Below are 17,673 nucleotides of genomic sequence, written 5' to 3' on the forward strand. Positions count from 1 at the left end.
TATGAAGCATTGTCTAATTTACCCATCTGTGTCACACTTTGTTTTGTTTTGTGCTTATGTGATACTTTGTATCCTGATTAGATGTTTGTGTCTCATCCTGTTACTCAATTATGAGATGTGTAAGTTTCAAAAATTGTTTTTTAATCTGAATTGTCTCCCCAACATCAAGTATGGTGTCTCAGAACATCATATAGACAGTTAATTAAGATTAAATTGAATGTTTTTGTTACGTAGCAGATTTGTGCTACCTGCACAAATTGAGAAATATTTGGAATAATAATTTTCAACAGAAATACCTTCCTTCTTTCATAGTTAGATGTGAGTTCTCCATGCTGGTTTGTTTGGTTTCTTTGTGATAAAAGTAGGGCAGGGTTGATGAGGGCCAATATTGAGATATGTCTGTGGCGCAACATTAAAAATAACTAATAAACTTTTTAAAAAGTCATATTCAGGCTACCTAGATGGAAAGGGTGATTATATGGCTTCTAGGTTAATGTATTTTCATCTAGGGAATAGTGGGACCTGGCATCTTCATCTAAGTTTGGGATGCTCTCTCCAATTTTCTTCTTTCTAGTCTGAACCAGAAGGATTTTCTCATTTCCATCTCTATGTGTGTGCTGCCTTCTTAATTAAGTGGCGGAAGGAGATCTTGGATGAAGAGGATTTTCAGGTAAGTAGACAGGAATCTATCTTGGGCTTGGATGTTAAGTATTAGGGTAGTAGTACCACATCTGTGAGCTTGTAAGAAAGATAAGAAAACTAGTTTATTACTTAGTATTTATATTTGATCCTATACACAGCTGGTATATTGTGGAGATTAATTACTTTTTAATCACTATGGCTATGGGCATGATGTAATATTGCTGGAGGAAGCAAATAGATACCAAGGTTGTTTGGGGAGATAGTGTTCTGGGCTTCAAGTACTACCTCTCATCCTTATTTGGGGTGTGATCCTGAGCAAGTCAGTTGCTTTTCTCAGTGCCTCTGTTTCCTCATTTATAAAATGGTAATTAGCCCTACCATACATAAAGCACTTTGCAAACCTTTAGATGTGTAAATACATGAATACTAAATAAATACAAGCTGTGATCATATTGTACTCTGCTTCAGCTAAGTGCTACTGTTGAGGAGACAGATTTGAGAGAGATGAACTGAGGAAAGCAGAAACCTCTCAACCATAGGTACCATCTGAAGCACCCAGTACCACCTCAGAACAGATGGAGATATCTGACTCCAGAATCTGCATCCATTTGTGAATATATTCAAGAGAAGCATGGAAGCTGTTTTTAAATATGTATATACATAAGACCTCACCTAAGTGTGGAAATTTTTGTTATTGTGGGCTATTTAACAAGGCCAAGATCCTTTGTAATCAGGAGTAACATTTGCTCTCCCAGGAAAAGGACAGTTAGGCTAAAAAATGGCAGCAAGGATTTATTAGGAACTTAATATGTGCCTGGCCCTTTGCTAAGCTCTAGACAGACAAATACAAGGAACTTACATTCCACTGAGGAAAGACTTCACAATGGAGCTTAAAGTAAAGGGGAAGGAAGAAGTTTTAAGTCCTGTATATCAGAAGCACAGCCAAGAGGGGAATGAAGTTTGGCTGGCCTGGGCCTCTCCCCAAAATGGGTATCATGAAGAACTCACACATGGGAGAAAGAAGGATATTCCAAGGTGAGAAGGCCACAGGGGAAGTTGGATGTTCAGAGTAAGACAGTCTGAAGAATATCCTAATGGGGTATTTAAAAAAGGACAACTACCTGTTGCCTAGTGGATAGTGCCAGACAGGACCAGAGATTTTTCAGCAAAAAAAAAGAACTTCGTGTTAGATGGGAGCTTATGAAAGCTGTGGGAACCCAAGCCACCACGATAATGATATTCCAGCAGTTCTACCAAAAGGATTTGTAAATAATTATGAAATTGAAGCAAAATTTAAAGAATATGTAGGTCTAGCAGGATGATTTCAGAAAGGCCTGGAGAGACTTACATGAACTGATGCTTAGTGAAATGAGCAGGACCAGGAGATCATTACATACTTAAACAATACTATATGATGATCAATTCTGATGGACATGGCTCTCTTCAATAATGAGATGAACCAAATCAGTTCCATTTGTTCAATAATGAATAGCACCAGCTATACCCAGTGAAAGAACTCTGGGAAATGAGTGTGAACCACTACATAGCATTTCCAATCCCTCTGTTTTTGTCCATTTGCATTTTTTATTTCCTTCACAGGTTAATTGTGCATTATTTCAAAGTCTGATTCTTCTTGTGCAGCAAAATAACTATGGATATGTATACATATATTGTATTTAACTTATACTTTAACATATTTAACATGTATTGATCTACCTGCCATGTGGGGGAAGGGGTGGGGAGGAGGGGAAAAATTGGAACAAAAGGTTTTGTAATTTGTAAATAAAAATCTATAATAATTAAATTAATTATTGTTATATATATATATATGTATGTATGTATATATATATATATAATAATTAAAATTCAATAAAAAGCTAAATAATTTAAAAAAAAAAAAAGAATACATAGGTCCATGCTACTAAGGGAGGCCAAAGAACAGAGGGAACACAAAGGTCCAAAAAGCATCTCTAGATTCTGACATCACACCAGTCGGGTACTGATTAATAAAGTAGGTGTTTTCAAGTTAGCATTTCCATTTTACTGAGAGGTGCTAATCTTGATGCTGGCATCACAAGCTGGAGCAGGGACCCAAAGGCAGAAGAGAAAGGGGAAAACAGCATCAGATCTATCCCAAATAAAGGAACCAAAAAAGAGAAAACAGACTTTCATGTGATTCCAAGTCTGTTCTGTTCATGCTGCCAAGACTGAAACCTACTAATGAAGGCTCATAGCCACTGCCAGTGAGTGTTACATGGTAGGTGTTAGAAATAAATGAGGAATATTCTGGGATGGCCTCCTACCAAAAGTATGCTTTCAAATGGAGCCTGATATTGAGAATGTCATCTAATTTTATCCTTCTGAACCAAGCACAGACCCATTTCAAATATGATGAAGTGCTTTCCAGATCATCTGTAGTGATGATAGATGACTCTTGGTAAAATGAACAGGTTTCCTGATATCGCTTTGGTCTGGCAGCAAGGTAGGAGAATAGCTTTTAACCACATAGCTCTCAGGTGGCCATCTTGAGGAAAGTGAAGACCAAGAATGGAAAATGGACAGTATATGGAAAATATTACTGGGGTTTGGAATCAGAAGATCTGAGTGTAAATTACTGCAACATAACATCCTCTATGATTCTGAACCTCTCGCTGCCCTCTGTGAGCTTCAGTTGCTTCATCTTTTTATTAAGGAAGTTGGACTAAACTAACTCTGAAGATCCCTTCCAACTCTGAATCCTATGAAATGAAGATTCACTTTGGGGAGACTCTTGTGAAGTGCCCTTTTGTAACAAAATATCCAATCACCCTTGTGGTAATATCAAAAAATTGGAATTAAAGTGAATGCCTATCAAATGGGAAATGCCTGGAAACGTTGTAGTAGATGAATGTGATGTGACATTATTAGGCAGTAAAGAAACTGTGAATATGAGAAATTAAGAAAAACTTGGAGACACCTTCTGAAGTAATACAGTAAAATTAAAACCAAAACATAATATAAGATAAATGAAAATATGACCTCTCATAATATAATTCTCATAAGCAGTAGTGGTTTCAGAGAACAGATGATGACACATATATGGTTCTTTTCAAAGAAGTGGGGGATGAAGGGTACAGAATGTGACATATGCTATTTGATGAAGAGGCTATTGGTTGATTTTGCTGAGCTTTTTTCTGTGTTGCATTGGAGTGTTTAGTGAGGATAGCATAGGCATATTACCAGAGGACTATGGTGGAAAAACATGAGGCATCAAGAAAACTTTCCAAAAATAGAATCTTTAAAAAGCAAGTTGAAGTTTAGAATTAGTAGATAATTCTCTTCTTCCTATGCTGGCTTCCCAACTCTCCCTCAGACTTCATAGTTGCTTATTTTGCTTGCCAGTTGGCATCTAAGTGCTTTCTATTTGCTTGGACTTTACTTGGGAGTATTAAGATGAAGATAAAGCATATGATTTACTCCCATCCCCTCATTTTACACATGAAAACTTGGGACGCAGGGAGGTTGTGCCTTATCCTTGATCTTACAGGTAGTAAGTAACAAAGCTGGGACATGAACTTGTAAGGTCCTCCTCCATGAACCAAGGACCTCATTCTCCTCTTCTTTCCAGAAAATGCATGTCTTGTAACTATGGAGGTAAACACTTCAATAAATGGAATGTGAAAGAAGGATTACATAGTGACTAATGTAAGGAGAACCCAATAGCTAACATTGAGATTGCTAGACTGATATCTGGGACTCCTTAAGTAGTAGTGGTTCTAAATTTTCAGGTCCTGGGAGAAAGGTCGAACTCTACATTTTCCATGCATATAAAAAGTAATATTTTAGATTTATCACAAATCTGAAGATTTTTTGAAATAAATGGAACTTGTGGAGGAATGTTAGTTGCCACTTGAACAAAATTTCTGGTACTAAAGCCACCTATTCCTCTTTGGCTAAACTTGTCAAACTAATATTTGAGAAAAGTTTAATAGCTATATCAGGTTGATATTGGCCATCCCTAGGATAGCTTAAAGGAAATTTGGTAAGATATTTGAAGAAAATGGAGCAACACAATTATACATTCACTTGATCAATTGGTAAATTGTCAGAAATATCCAAACGAAAAATTTATAGAAGCTTCAATACTAATACCAGGTGCCTAAATAAAATAGGTGAACTAAATTACTCAAAATTTCATGAAACAGTCTATATGCAATAATTAGTAACAGACAATGGAAGAGAGGAGGTTTTACCATTGAGAGTCATGGAGCTAGAAAGAATCTCAGAGAAACCACCTAATTCAACCTGTATCTGAAGAAGAACCCCTTCTTCCCCCAGGAATTCAAGAAACTAGCATCTCTAATACATGCTATCATTTCATCTCAACTTGAAATTTCTAGAGATGGGCAACTCACCAACTTCAGTGCTGGGCAATCAAAAAAACTCCATTTTTGCATCCAAAAATGGGATGCAACCCATCCACTTTTAAACATCTCTAATGATTAGTGAGTTTTTCCTTTTGTTGAGTTAGTTAACTGCTCTGTAATTTCCCATCAGTTAATTTCATTCTGGGCAAGTAAATCAAACGTAATCCTCCTTCCATGTGATAACTGCTCAGATTCTGCTAGGGGGCAAACACTATAGGAAAAATAGAAATGGATAGACAAAAAGAAAGAGCAGCATATATAATAGTATGGTAAGAATTGCTGAACAAAGGAACTTCCTTGTGTTCAAATTCTGTCACTTAATAAAATTATGATAATAATGTTTTTTTGGACAATTCTATCCCTAACTTAATTTGACATTTAAGTAAAAAAATTTGCAGAAGCTGAAAAATTAATTCAAGTAGTAGTAAGTGTACCCTATTTACTTCAATATCCATACATGCATTCCTATTGTCATCCTACCAAGAAATAGTAACTTCTTTTCTAAACTAGCTAATTTAGGATTTGCAAGGAAAGGAAATTGTTGAATTATGGACAAGACTTAGTCCAGATAGTGTCCATGGATCTACTACTGTGTAATAATGACCATAGCACCAATTAAATTCAGTTTAATATTGGGAAAGGGAAATTATTTCAAAAAGGGTTTGTCTTTATGAACTTATGGTAATTTGGTCAAGTTGCATTTTTTTCTTTTGCTACTAAAATTCCAATTTTCAGCTATACTTTATGTTCCTGAGTGTGATCAAGAATACTTTCAGATTGCCTTTTACTCTGTATGACCTAAGCCACTTCAACCCTCTCTTTCTTCTCATTTTGGTCTTGATGCTACCACCTACTTCAAACACAATTATCTATAATAAGCCCCTTTGATAATCCAGCATTCAGTAAACATTTATTTAGAGCCTACCATGTGCCAGGCACTGTGCTAAGTAGAAGAGTTATAAAAAGAGACAAAAGATAGCTCCTACCCTCAAGGAGCTTACAGTCTAATGAGAGAGCTAATATATAAACAAATATATGCAAAGCAAGCTATATACAGAATGAATAGTAAGTGATTGACAAAGGGAAGGCACTAGAATTAAGAGAGGTTGGGAAAGGTTTCCTATGGAAGATGGAATTTTAATAAGGACTTTAAAGGAAGCTAGAGAAGCCAGGAGGTAGAGATGAGGAGGAAGAACCTTCCAAACATGGAGAAAATGCTTAGAACTGAGCAATAAATGCCTTGTTTGTGGAATAGCCAAAAGACCAGTGTCACGATATCAAAGAGTAGGTAAAAATATGGAATGCTTCCTAAATTTGAGTGTTATCCTTGGGCAGGGTTCCTTTTTGGAATTCATCTCTTTTTTAGTTAACTTCAGTTTTTCTTCATTTGCCTCTTTTTTTATCTAATTTAGTTCTTTCCCCTCTAAAACCACAGACCTGAATGCCTCTTCCTTTATTGTTGCTTTAGTCCCTGTCAAAGTCTGTTATAGTGGTTTTGGGACTTATAGGTCTCACAGAAGAGACAGTTGAACTAGTGATATACTAAGGAAATGTAGATTTCTTCTCTCTCCCTCCCCCTCTCCCCCCATTGGAGCATTTTATTTGTATACTTAGTTTGCACTCTTACAAAAGAATCCCAGGTTTTCCTTTCTGTGTGTTTCATCTTTCATGACCCATGATGATGTGATATTGTTTAGGAGCACAAGCTTAGGAGATGGACCATTTTTCTTGAACTTTAAATTGAAAATCAAGACTGAGACACATTACATCTATTTGTTTACTCTGCTTTATAACAATTTTTCTTGCTTTGTGATCATCTGTGATCTCAGATTCAATGATATATATATATATATGTATGTATGTGTATACACACACACGCAGTTATCTTTCTGTGTAAGAAAAATCAAATCAAAAAGAAAAAAATGAGAAAAAAATAAAATTCAAGCAAACAGCAACAAAAGTGAAGATGTATGTTGTGATCCACACTCAGTTCCCACAGTCCTCTCTCTGGGTGTAGATGGCTCTCTTCATCACAAGATCATTGGAACTGGCCTGAATCGTCTCATTTTTGAGAAGAGCCACATCTTGGATAAATTTCTAGAACTGTTATTTCCCAATTCCAAGTTTTTCATCTCCATTTGGGAATTTCTCTAGTTCTGAAATAATTCTTCTCAATATATCAATGTGATTTTTAGAGCTCACTTCAGATCATGCGCCACCTTTTATATGAGGAAGCTTGCTTTCTTTTTTTTTTTCATCTACAATTATTTCCAATGGAATTTCTCTTTCTATCTCTTGCTGCTGGGATTTGTTAATAATATATAAAAATGCTCATGATTTGTGTGGGTTGATTTTATATCCTGCAATTACTAAAGCAGTTTCAAGTAGGTTTTTGAATGATTCTCTAGGATTCTCTAAGTATATCATCATAATATCTGCAAAGAGTGATAGTTTTATCTTCTTATTGCCAATTTCTAATTTCTTTTTTCTTTTCTTATTGCTAAAGCCAATATTTCTCATACAATATTGCTTGCTGATGGTTTTAGATAGATGCTGCTTATCATTTTAAGGAAAACTTCCTTTATTCCTATGCTCTCTAGTGTTTTTAATAGGAATGGATACTCTATTTTTTCAAAAGCTTTTTCTACATCTATTGAGATTATCATATGATTTGTTACTTTTGTTATTGATATGGTCAATAATGGCAATAGTTTCCTGATATTGAATCAGCCCTGCATGCCTGATATAAATCCCTATGTGAGGGAGATTTCTGATCCCTTCAGCTACTAATCTCCCCCTGCAAAGAAGGGAAAAAAAATTCATATATGCTTATATATGTGTGTATTTTTTGTCCTCAATAGATGTAAGCTTCTTGAAGACAGGGATGTTTTACTTTTGTCTTTTGTATCCCCCATAATTAGCACAGTGCCTGGCACATTTGTTGTTGCTTAATCATTTCAGTTATATCCAATTCTTCGCGTGCCCATTTGGGATTTTCTTGGCAAAGATATCAGAGTGGTTTTCCATTTCCTTTTTCAGCTTATTTTTACAGATGAAGAAATTAAAGCAAATAAGATTATGACTTGCTCCTTTTAGTGGGGACAAGATTTCCATTCCTACTGGAAATAAAAAGATCCCTAAAATATTTTGAATGGCTATTTTACCATCTGATAAAGATTCCCAAATCTTACAAACTCATTTACACTTCTTCTGAAAAAGATTTCAGTATGACTTTAAGTGAAAAGATGAGGTTTATCAGTAAAAACTACCTTTTTCCAGCTTTGATTACCTAGTTATATATATTGTCTTGCTCATAATAATGTTTGGTTTTTTTTTTTCTTCATGTCAGTAGTTAACCACTGTTTGTTTATTTGTTTACTAGTCTTCTCATTGTTCTTTCTTCAAGAAGTCTGATCTGTAAAAGATTCAGTAATAACCTCTCCAGTTTTTTAGATTTCTAGCAAGACTACTTATTATTTTTGTTAATTTTTGAGTTTTGAGTTTGCATTGACCCTCTGTTAGTCCTTGGCATTATTTTTCATTTTTTAATGACTTTGTCAAGACTGATGCAGTTTCATTATGGGCTTGAATGGCCTTTGAAAAGCTTGACCTCTTCACACTCAATAGCCACCAAAATATCTATAACAAAAATTGAAAAATACTTTTTAAGAGCTGTAATTTTTGCACATTTTCTTTGTGTAGTATCCATTTTTTTAAAATCATACAACAAAAGAGGAAGTTAAGTCCAGAAATAGCTAATAGCTATGTTTACTTAGAACATAGTACATATGAAAGGGAATAATTTAAAATAAGCCTGCAAAGTTAGATAAAAGCTAGATTGTGTAAGGCTTTAAACTCCAGCCTGAGGAACTTATATCTTATATTTTAAGCATTAAGAAGCCACTGGATATTTCTGAGCAGGCAGGTGACCTTGTCAGCTTCTAAATGATGGTCTCATGTGTAAAACTTACCCAGACTGGAACAAAAAATAGAAATGAGAGGTTTTTGCATAGAAATGATTTATTGTGCAGAAGAGGCTTCCTTCTTTTTCTTATCTTGGTTATTTTTTTAAAACTGAAGTTATCTTTTTTTGGTTTAGCAAATAATGTGGTAAGAACCTAATAGTCATTAAAATTTGGGAATGAATAATAATTACAATGCTTTCAGCTGCCTTTTTAAAGTGCTTTCATATTGCTTCTAGGGAGGGCACCTTGTGACCTCTCCATTTAAAATAAAATTACATAACTGTGGTTTGAGGGATTCAGTATCTTATCTAGTTTCTTATAGTGGAAGAGTGACAGGATAAGACTCAGGTACCAAATCATCTGACTTCCGATTTTCTTTAAAATCAGATAAACATCATGAACAACTTGCAGTACCTACCCCAGCTCTGCTATTATTTATTAGCTATGTGGAGTCACATAGGGGAGTGAATCATTTAGCCCTTTGGAGCCTCAATTCTTTCATCCGTAAAATGAGATGAATAATACTTTTACAACATACTTCATAGAGTTGTTGTGAATATAAAAATGAAATGGTATATGTAAAATGATTTGTAAATTGTAAAGCACTATGTAAATAACAATTATTAAGAAAGTAAAAGAAAAAATAAGGGGGAAGATAGGACAAAAAGTAGTAAGGGTACTTCATTAAATTAAAACATTTACTCAGTTCTTACTGTGGATAGGTCTTAGGGAAAATGCAAAAGTTTATAGTCTAATGCAGGGATGATTAACTTTTTTTTTTTCTTCCATGAATTTCTTTGTCAGTCTGATGAAACCTACAGACTTTTCAAAATAAAATTCTTAAATGCATTAAAAACCTGAGATCTATCCATCAACTTGAAGTTAAGAACTCCTACTTTTCTCTTTTTTGTAGTGACAAAGAATTGGAAATTGAGTGGATACCAATCAATTGGGGAATGGCTGAATAAGTTATGGCACATGAATGAAATGGAATATTATTGTTCTATAAAAAATGACAAGCAGGCCATTTCAGAAAAGCTTAGAAAAACTTAACATGAACTAATGCTGAGTGAAGTAAAGCAGAACCAGGAAAACATTGTACGTGGTAACAGCAAGATTATGTGATGATATGATTTTCTATGATAGATTTAGCTCTTTTCAGCAATATGGTAATCTAAGACAATTACAATAGACTTGGGATAGAAACTGCCATCCTCGTCCAGAGAGAGAACTATGGAGACTAAATGCCAGTTGAAGAATACTGTTTTTACCTTTTGTTGTTTGTTTACTTTTTCTTTCCCATGATTTTTCTTTCATAACATGAAAAATATGGAAATATGTTTAAAATGATTATACACATATAATCTTTATCAGATTTCTTACTGTCTTGAGGAGGGGACAGGGAGAAAATTTTGGAACTCAAAATCTTTGCAAAAATGAATGTTGAAAACTATGTTTACATGTAAATGGGAAAATAAAATATTTCTGAATTAAAAAAAAAATACAAACACATTATTCCTCCTCACACATTTTATGGTCCAGTCAAACTAGTTTTTCTGTGCCTTAGGTGATATTCCATGTCCATCTCTCTACACTCTTTGTTCCCCATTCGATCTCCCACTCCTTTCTTACTTTCACCTCTTGCAATCCCTAGTTTCCTTTAAAATTGAGACCATCCCCCAACTTCTGTGAAAAGATTTAGCTACTAATCCCTTCCCTCATTCCAGCAAAGAAGAAAAAAATGTCCCTTGTATCTATTTTGTATATGCTTGTTATATGTATGTATTTCATCCTCAATAAATTGTAAGCTTCTTGAGGACAGGTACTGTTTCACTTTTGTCTTTATATCTCCATCATGTAGCAAAGTACCATTGGTGCAGTAGTAATTTAAGTGAACTAAATTGTACTTTGGACCATAATTTAAAGGAAGTAGCAGGTATCATTTGGTGAATGTAGAAAGGGAAACTTCTATGTTGTTTAGGTGTTCTGAGCAGGAATGATGATGAGATTTGTGGATGGGTTCTTAACAGTGGGTTAGTGGGCCATGCTGTTTGGCATCTTTGTGTAATAAAGTTTTATTATATTTCAGGGTCTCCTCATGTTGTTGCAAAATCTACCTACGATACACTGGGGCAATGAAGAAATTGGCCTTCTCCTGGCAGAAGCATATAGACTGAAATACATGTTTGCTGATGCTCCCAATCACTACCGTCGATAGGTGCTGCCTCCATGCAGAGACCTGGACTTCCCTAATCACTGTGGCAATTGTTTGAGCCCTTGGACCCCAAGCCAGAAACCACTTCTACTGTAAAAAGCTCACATCAACCTAGGTCTTCACTTTTTGTGTGCCTGTGCACCACTCCATGTCTCTGGATGTGTGTCTCTTGAACATCAGTATTCCTTGCTGTGTAGATGGGCTCACTTCGGGAGAGGGTGGAAAGGACAGGGCAGGATTGTCTCCTGCCAAGAGAGACTGACAAAACCAGGGGAAGGCTCAGGGCCTGTGCCTGTATGTGCCCCTGCTTTGCCTGGTTGTCTCTTGTTACCCTACTCTGGCTGAGTCCATTGCTCTTCAGACACAGCTTGATCTGACCACAGGTAAAAATGCCTTATGTTATTAAGACACGTGATCTTCATCATTCTCTCACCAACTCCACTCCGTCTGGCCTGTGCCCAATATTGGACAACATTCTAGCACCATTTTTATCAGTTGATAGATGCGTTGAGGCATAGAGCTTTCCTTGAGAGTGTCTGGGAAATGCAGTGCATTTAAGGGCTGGGAACATTTATTTTCCCTTTATTCACCCACATGTGTGCATGTGTGTCTTACTGTGTGTGTACATCTCAGTTTGTGTGTATGTGTGTGTGTGTGTGGCCTGTGTGTGTCCGTGTTTGCGTGCATGTCTATATTGGCATGTGTGCATACCCTCAGGGCGAGATGTCCATTTGTGTCCAGACTAACCCCACCATAACCAGCTGTGAATGACCCAAATGAACAGGTATACAAGCAGCCCTTTAAAAAGGATGGGGCAGGGGGGAGGAGAGGAGAGAGACTTTTAGCCACCTCAGACCCTTTCTCCATCAAAACACTCCTAGGCATTATGTGTATATTATGTTCTTATGTATATGGGTAAAGATGTACAATATATGTCCTCTTTGTAGCAGATATGATTTTATATTTATAATGTGCACCCATGTTTGAAGCCAATCTTGGTCCAATGCAGTAGGTATTCTGCCAGATTTGGAAGGTAGAGAATTTTGCCTATGCACTAGCACATTTGAGGTTAGAAGGGTCCTCTCCTACCAAAATGCTGAACTCTAGATTTGGTTTTGCAGGCCCTCTGGGGGGAATGACTTTTGAAGAAAGGTTGTTTAGAGCCAGAGTGATTACAGGGGAGTAGATTGTACTTCCTCTAACACCAGTCCCTGGATATAGATTTGTTTCTCACAGCTTCTCTTAATCCTCTTCTTCCTTCTTTACCTGGTTCTCCCTGTAGTTTCTGTTCTGCTCTTCATGCTTCTCTCCTAATCACTGGAGGTAGAACTCGTTGAACTTCAGTACCCTCCCACAGACAGTGTCATAAATAGAGGAGGAAATTAAATCCATGGGTTTTAATTCCTCCCCTTCCCTTTGTATCTGGAGATGATTTTTTTTTCCTTCTTAATCTTAATTCATCATTTTATTCAGAATGGAAACTGTGACTGGTCAGTGCCAAGGGGAAAGGGAGGTGTGGTATGTGCCCTGGATTTTCTGGTTCTTACTCTCAAAAAGAGCTAAGTGTCACACCTCCCACCCCATCTCAGCTGCATCCCTCAGAACAATATGTTATGGGGTTTGGGGATGGTTAATAGAGAACAGCAGTCTTCTTAGAAAACTGAGCAGTGTTCCCAGCAGATGACTTCCACCATCTTCATTGCCAATTAACTCCAATTACTCCGGTACTGTGTTGTCTTCCTCATCTGGAGCTGTTTCTCAGGCATTCTTTATAGCCCTTTCCTCCCTCTTCCTGTGGCTTGGGCACCTCACGTGATCCCAAAGGGAGGGGGCTTGTCATCCTCTCTCAGCTGGACTAATTAAAGAAAGACACTTGTCTTCCCAAGTGGTGGTTTTATTTTTTTAATTTTTATGTTTGTACGGGAAATTGTGGATAAAGTGAAAAAATTATAAATAAATAGTGAATTTCCTCCTCTATTTGCTGATTTTTCATCCCCAGAGATTATGAAAACTAGGGATTTAAAAACTCTTCAATTCTTGGATTATGACACTATGAATATTAGTAAAATAAGAGGTGGAGGTCCATTTTGGGTCCTAAAAGGAATTGAAAAGTCAACAAATACTTTGGGGCTTTAAACATGTTAATATAATCCTACAGAGTCTGAGCTTTAAGATTTTTTTTTATCTAGACAAGTCCCTCATATTTTTGATAATGCACTAAATCAGTAAAAATGTTGATGCACATCCTTCAGCAGATGTCTATTTAGTTATTTATAAATTACCTATGTTGTGTGCTTTATAAAATTTACACAAGAAACACTTAAAAAATAAGATAAAGATGTAATAACATTTGACCTCAAAACCAGTAGGAAACCACTGCAGTTTAATTAGAGAAGTGACATATATAGATCTTCACTCACTCACTGTTGGCTGGGTGAAGAATGACATGAAGTGAAGTGGAGATTTGAGGCAAAAGAGCCAAAAGCACTTTAGGGATCACTCAATCCAACCCCTTTATTTTACAGATAGAATCACACATATCTGGTAGGTGTCTGAAACAAGATTTGAAGTCATGTTTCCCTGACTCCTGAGGCCCTCAACAAGGGTGGTGGTTTTGTGAATTGGAATGGGGAAGAAATGTGAGAGATGTAGAGATTGAAATGCTGTGATATAACCGCTAATTGGATATTGGGACAGGAGGATGAGGGAAAGTGATGAGTCGAAGATATGATCAGGATCAAGATCCTGGACTAAGGATGGTGATATCCTCAACAAAAATAAGGAAGTTCTGAAGAAGGATGAGTTTTAAGGAAAGGTATTGAATTCTGTTTTGGACATGAGTATCCAGTACACAGATATGCTTGAGTTTACAAGCATATCCAGTATAAAATGTCTGATAGAAAGTTTATGATATAGAACTAAAGTTCCCACATTAGGAAAGGTTAGGGCCAGATGATCTGGGAGTATTTAGCATAGAGAAGATAATGGTTAAATTCATGGAAACTGATGAAGTCACCAGATAAGTATAGAGAGAGAGAGGAAAAGAGGATGCAGGACAGAGTTTTCCATTCCATGAAACATGATATGGGTGATGGTCCAGTAACAATGACTAAATTAAAGTTCTATCAGATGTAGGAAAAGACCAAAGTATACTTCTGAGATGAGAATAATTATCCAAAAGAAGAAAGTGGTCAATGGTGTCAAATGGAGAAAGATTTTTTTTTTTAGAAGAATGAAAATGGAGGGGTAAGGGGGAATCAGATTTGGCAATTAAGCGATTATTGGTAACTTTGAAGAAAGCAATTGCAGTTGAGTAAGGAAAAACCGAGAGTATAGTGGGATCCTTGTTAGGAATTCTGTCAGATATTTTTCCCCTAACAACCTTCTTATAGAATATTCATAAAATTGTTGTGTGCATTCCATCCACAATTACAATGGTTGTGGATCCCATAACTACTAATAGGTCCTTCTGGAAATATTTTCTAGTTTTGTGGGAATTTATAATTGAACCACATTGCAGTTGAAGCAAGGGCTTTCCTATATATATGTAGAAATTTAATGTCTAATTTCCGTGTGACTACACATCATTCCAGGAATTTCCAGCCTTTCTCCAATGTCTTGTACCATGGATATTTTAAGACAGTATGAAATATGGTAGATACAATCAAGATTTCCAGGACTGGTCTGGACATAGACTACAAAATATATTATGACTATAGTCTGGTGGCAACCAGTCTAAATTATTTGTAGAAGCTTCCCAGATTAATCACAGAGTAATGTATTTTTTGACCAGCTCTAAAACATACAAGTCATAAAGAGGTTGAAAGGAGTTCTCTCCCCTCACCCTCCAATGAAACCTTAGATTTTTAAGTATATGAAAGTGTTAACATTTTCTCCTTTTGTGTTTGTATTTAGAGAGAGATTACTCTTTGAGATGCCAATGGAGAAAATAATGGGCTTACTGTATTTTTTTCCTCATATTCATTGATGCTGTCCTTGTGCAGGAAGGTAATCATGGAGATGGCATTTTGGGGGCATCATCTAATGTTTATATAGCACTTTCTAGGTGCCAGATATTATGCTAAATGTTTTACAGTTATCTCATTGGATCCTCACAACCAACCTAAGAAGTAGGTGCTATTATGATCCCCATTTTACAGATGAGGAAACAGGTTAAGTGAGTTGCCCAGGATCACAACATCTAGTAAGTATATAAGGCTGAATTTAACTCAAGTATTCCTGACTCAGCCAAGCCCAACATTCTTATTTACTACAACATCTCACTACCTAAATATGGGTGTTTTTGTCTGTATTGACGATACCAAGGTACGTATTCCAAACTAAGGGTAGCGGTCTCTGATTTGCAGTTTTATCAGTTTGCCAGTAATTGAGTCTCTACAATTAAACTTGGCCCCTCCTTCATCCTTTCACTCACTTGTGAAGAGAGAGCTTCTTCCATATTCCTCTTTTCTCTAGAAGCTATCCTAGCCAAGTCCAGATAATAATTCCCATTTATATAGCACTTTAAGCTTTGCAAAGCACTTTATTGTCTCATTTGAGATATATTTATTATTTCATTTGAAACTTACAACCTGTGAAGTAGGTGCTATTATCCTCATATTTTTCAGATAGGTTTAGAGTTTTGGTGATAACCTCAGAATCACATAGTTAATATGTATCTGAGGGAGAATCAGAACCTGGGCCCTTCTGAATTTAAGTACAGTGATATATCTATTGCCCTCTACTGTACCTGACTCATCTTGGCATATATCTAATGAACAAGTCGCTGAAAGCTATAGAGCTTCAAGAACTGAAATATTAGCAGAGACTTGATCTTTTCCAAATTCTTTTGTCTAATCTTCTTATGCTCAAGATAGAAGTGTTTTGTTTGGGTGGTTTTTTTTTTTTTTTTTGACATCTCTATGGTTTTGCTATAACCAGGTGGGTCATCATGGAGTCTTCTGTGGGGAGGAAATCTGTTTACATGAGTGTCTGATTTATGAGCAAGTATCCAACAAATTTTGATTAAGTTTCAACCAAGGTTCAACAAATATTCATCAGCCTTATGTGCAGGGTCCTGTGCTAAGTACTGAAAACACAAAACCAAAAATGATAATTATGAAGAACAAGCATGGTTTGAAAAAAGAGATACAAAAAGACATCCTCTCCTACCCCTTCACAGAGATGGGAAATCCACCAGTATACACTGCACATATTTTCAGACGTCTTTGATCATTGGTCACTTATGCTGATTTTTTCCCCTTTTTTCTTTTTATGTCCTTAAGATTATTATTTGTCATAGGACATCATGTTAATGTAAAAAAAGCCAAAACATCAATAAAAACTTATTTTTAAAAAAGTAACCAGTCCCATGCTCAAGGAACTTACATCTTATTGTAATACAAATGAATGAATGAATGGGTGAATCATTTATTAGGTGCTGTTTATGTGTGGAGATTGTACTAAATGTAAGACAATCCTTGTTCTCAAGGATGTTCCATTCTAGTGGAGAGACAGAACATGGAACTTTTTCTGCTGCTATGTCGGAAAAGATTTCATAGTTCTTAGGGTACAAGAGCAAAGTAGACGGGTAGCCACTACTTCTTTAATATCATTTCCACTGATGAAAACACCAATTTCTAATGTTGAACTATGACAGTGACAAGGACTTTGGTGACAAGAATGTTTTCTGAGTCTTCAATAGATAACTGTGGCAGTACCCGAAGGAGCAGTTACCAGGCTGCATCTCCATAGAGTGGTTTCTCGGGATGCTTAACTGTCCTGAGCTATTTATTCCCATAATTCTTGGGTTTGGAGTACTTCTTTGGTCTCTGTGGGGGAGATAATGGTCAAAATAGCGGTGATGGTTTGATTTGTCAGGTACATGCTACTTGTCTCGGGCAGCTCTCTCACCTGCCTGGTATGAGAAGTAGGTTGGCAATTTGGGGAAATGTCTGGCCCCCTTCCAACAGGAGTTGCTTCCTCAGATGATGGCTTTCAGGGCTGAACTGGAATCAGGCTCTGTGGTCTGTTAGTGCTGCAACCCCCTGGGTTTCTATATCTATTCACCTATTGGTAGTTGGTGGTCAACAGTTACTGCTGATGTTGATGGGGAAGATGGATCTCTTTCTTTGCAATAATCTCTCCCCTCAACAATTGTGGAGCTGGAATTGGATATGGTGATTAGAATGGCCTTGCTTTTCCCAAGCTTGGGTCTTAGACTCCAGGTCCTGCACTGTCTCCATCAAGGTCTGAGAGGAGACTGGTCAAGATGGTGTTGGTGATCTAACTTGCTAGGAATATACTGCCTCCTGTATTTCCCTCAGACTCTACTGTTTGAATTGTATATACATATATAGAATATATACATATTACATATGAGTATACAAAGCAGAATCAAATATGTAGTACAGACAATGAATATAATGTAAATTGAGAAAAAAAT

At 36.4% G+C, this 17,673-nt stretch overlaps 1 protein-coding gene across 1 annotated transcript in view; it reads left to right on the forward strand.

Moving 5' to 3' along the window:
- TBC1D22B (TBC1 domain family member 22B) overlaps positions 1 to 13,205 on the forward strand; it is a 101,332-nt gene extending 88,127 nt beyond the window's left edge. Inside the window, exons 12-13 of the mRNA XM_051996806.1 lie at positions 575 to 670; positions 11,103 to 13,205. Coding sequence (XP_051852766.1) covers positions 575 to 670; positions 11,103 to 11,231 — 225 coding nt within the window. The 3' untranslated portion in view covers positions 11,232 to 13,205. The remainder of the gene's footprint in view (positions 1 to 574; positions 671 to 11,102) is intronic.
- The last annotated feature ends 4,468 nt before the right edge of the window (positions 13,206 to 17,673 follow it).

Source organism: Antechinus flavipes, chromosome 4, assembly GCF_016432865.1.
Source record: "Antechinus flavipes isolate AdamAnt ecotype Samford, QLD, Australia chromosome 4, AdamAnt_v2, whole genome shotgun sequence".
NCBI lineage: Eukaryota > Metazoa > Chordata > Mammalia > Dasyuromorphia > Dasyuridae > Antechinus > Antechinus flavipes.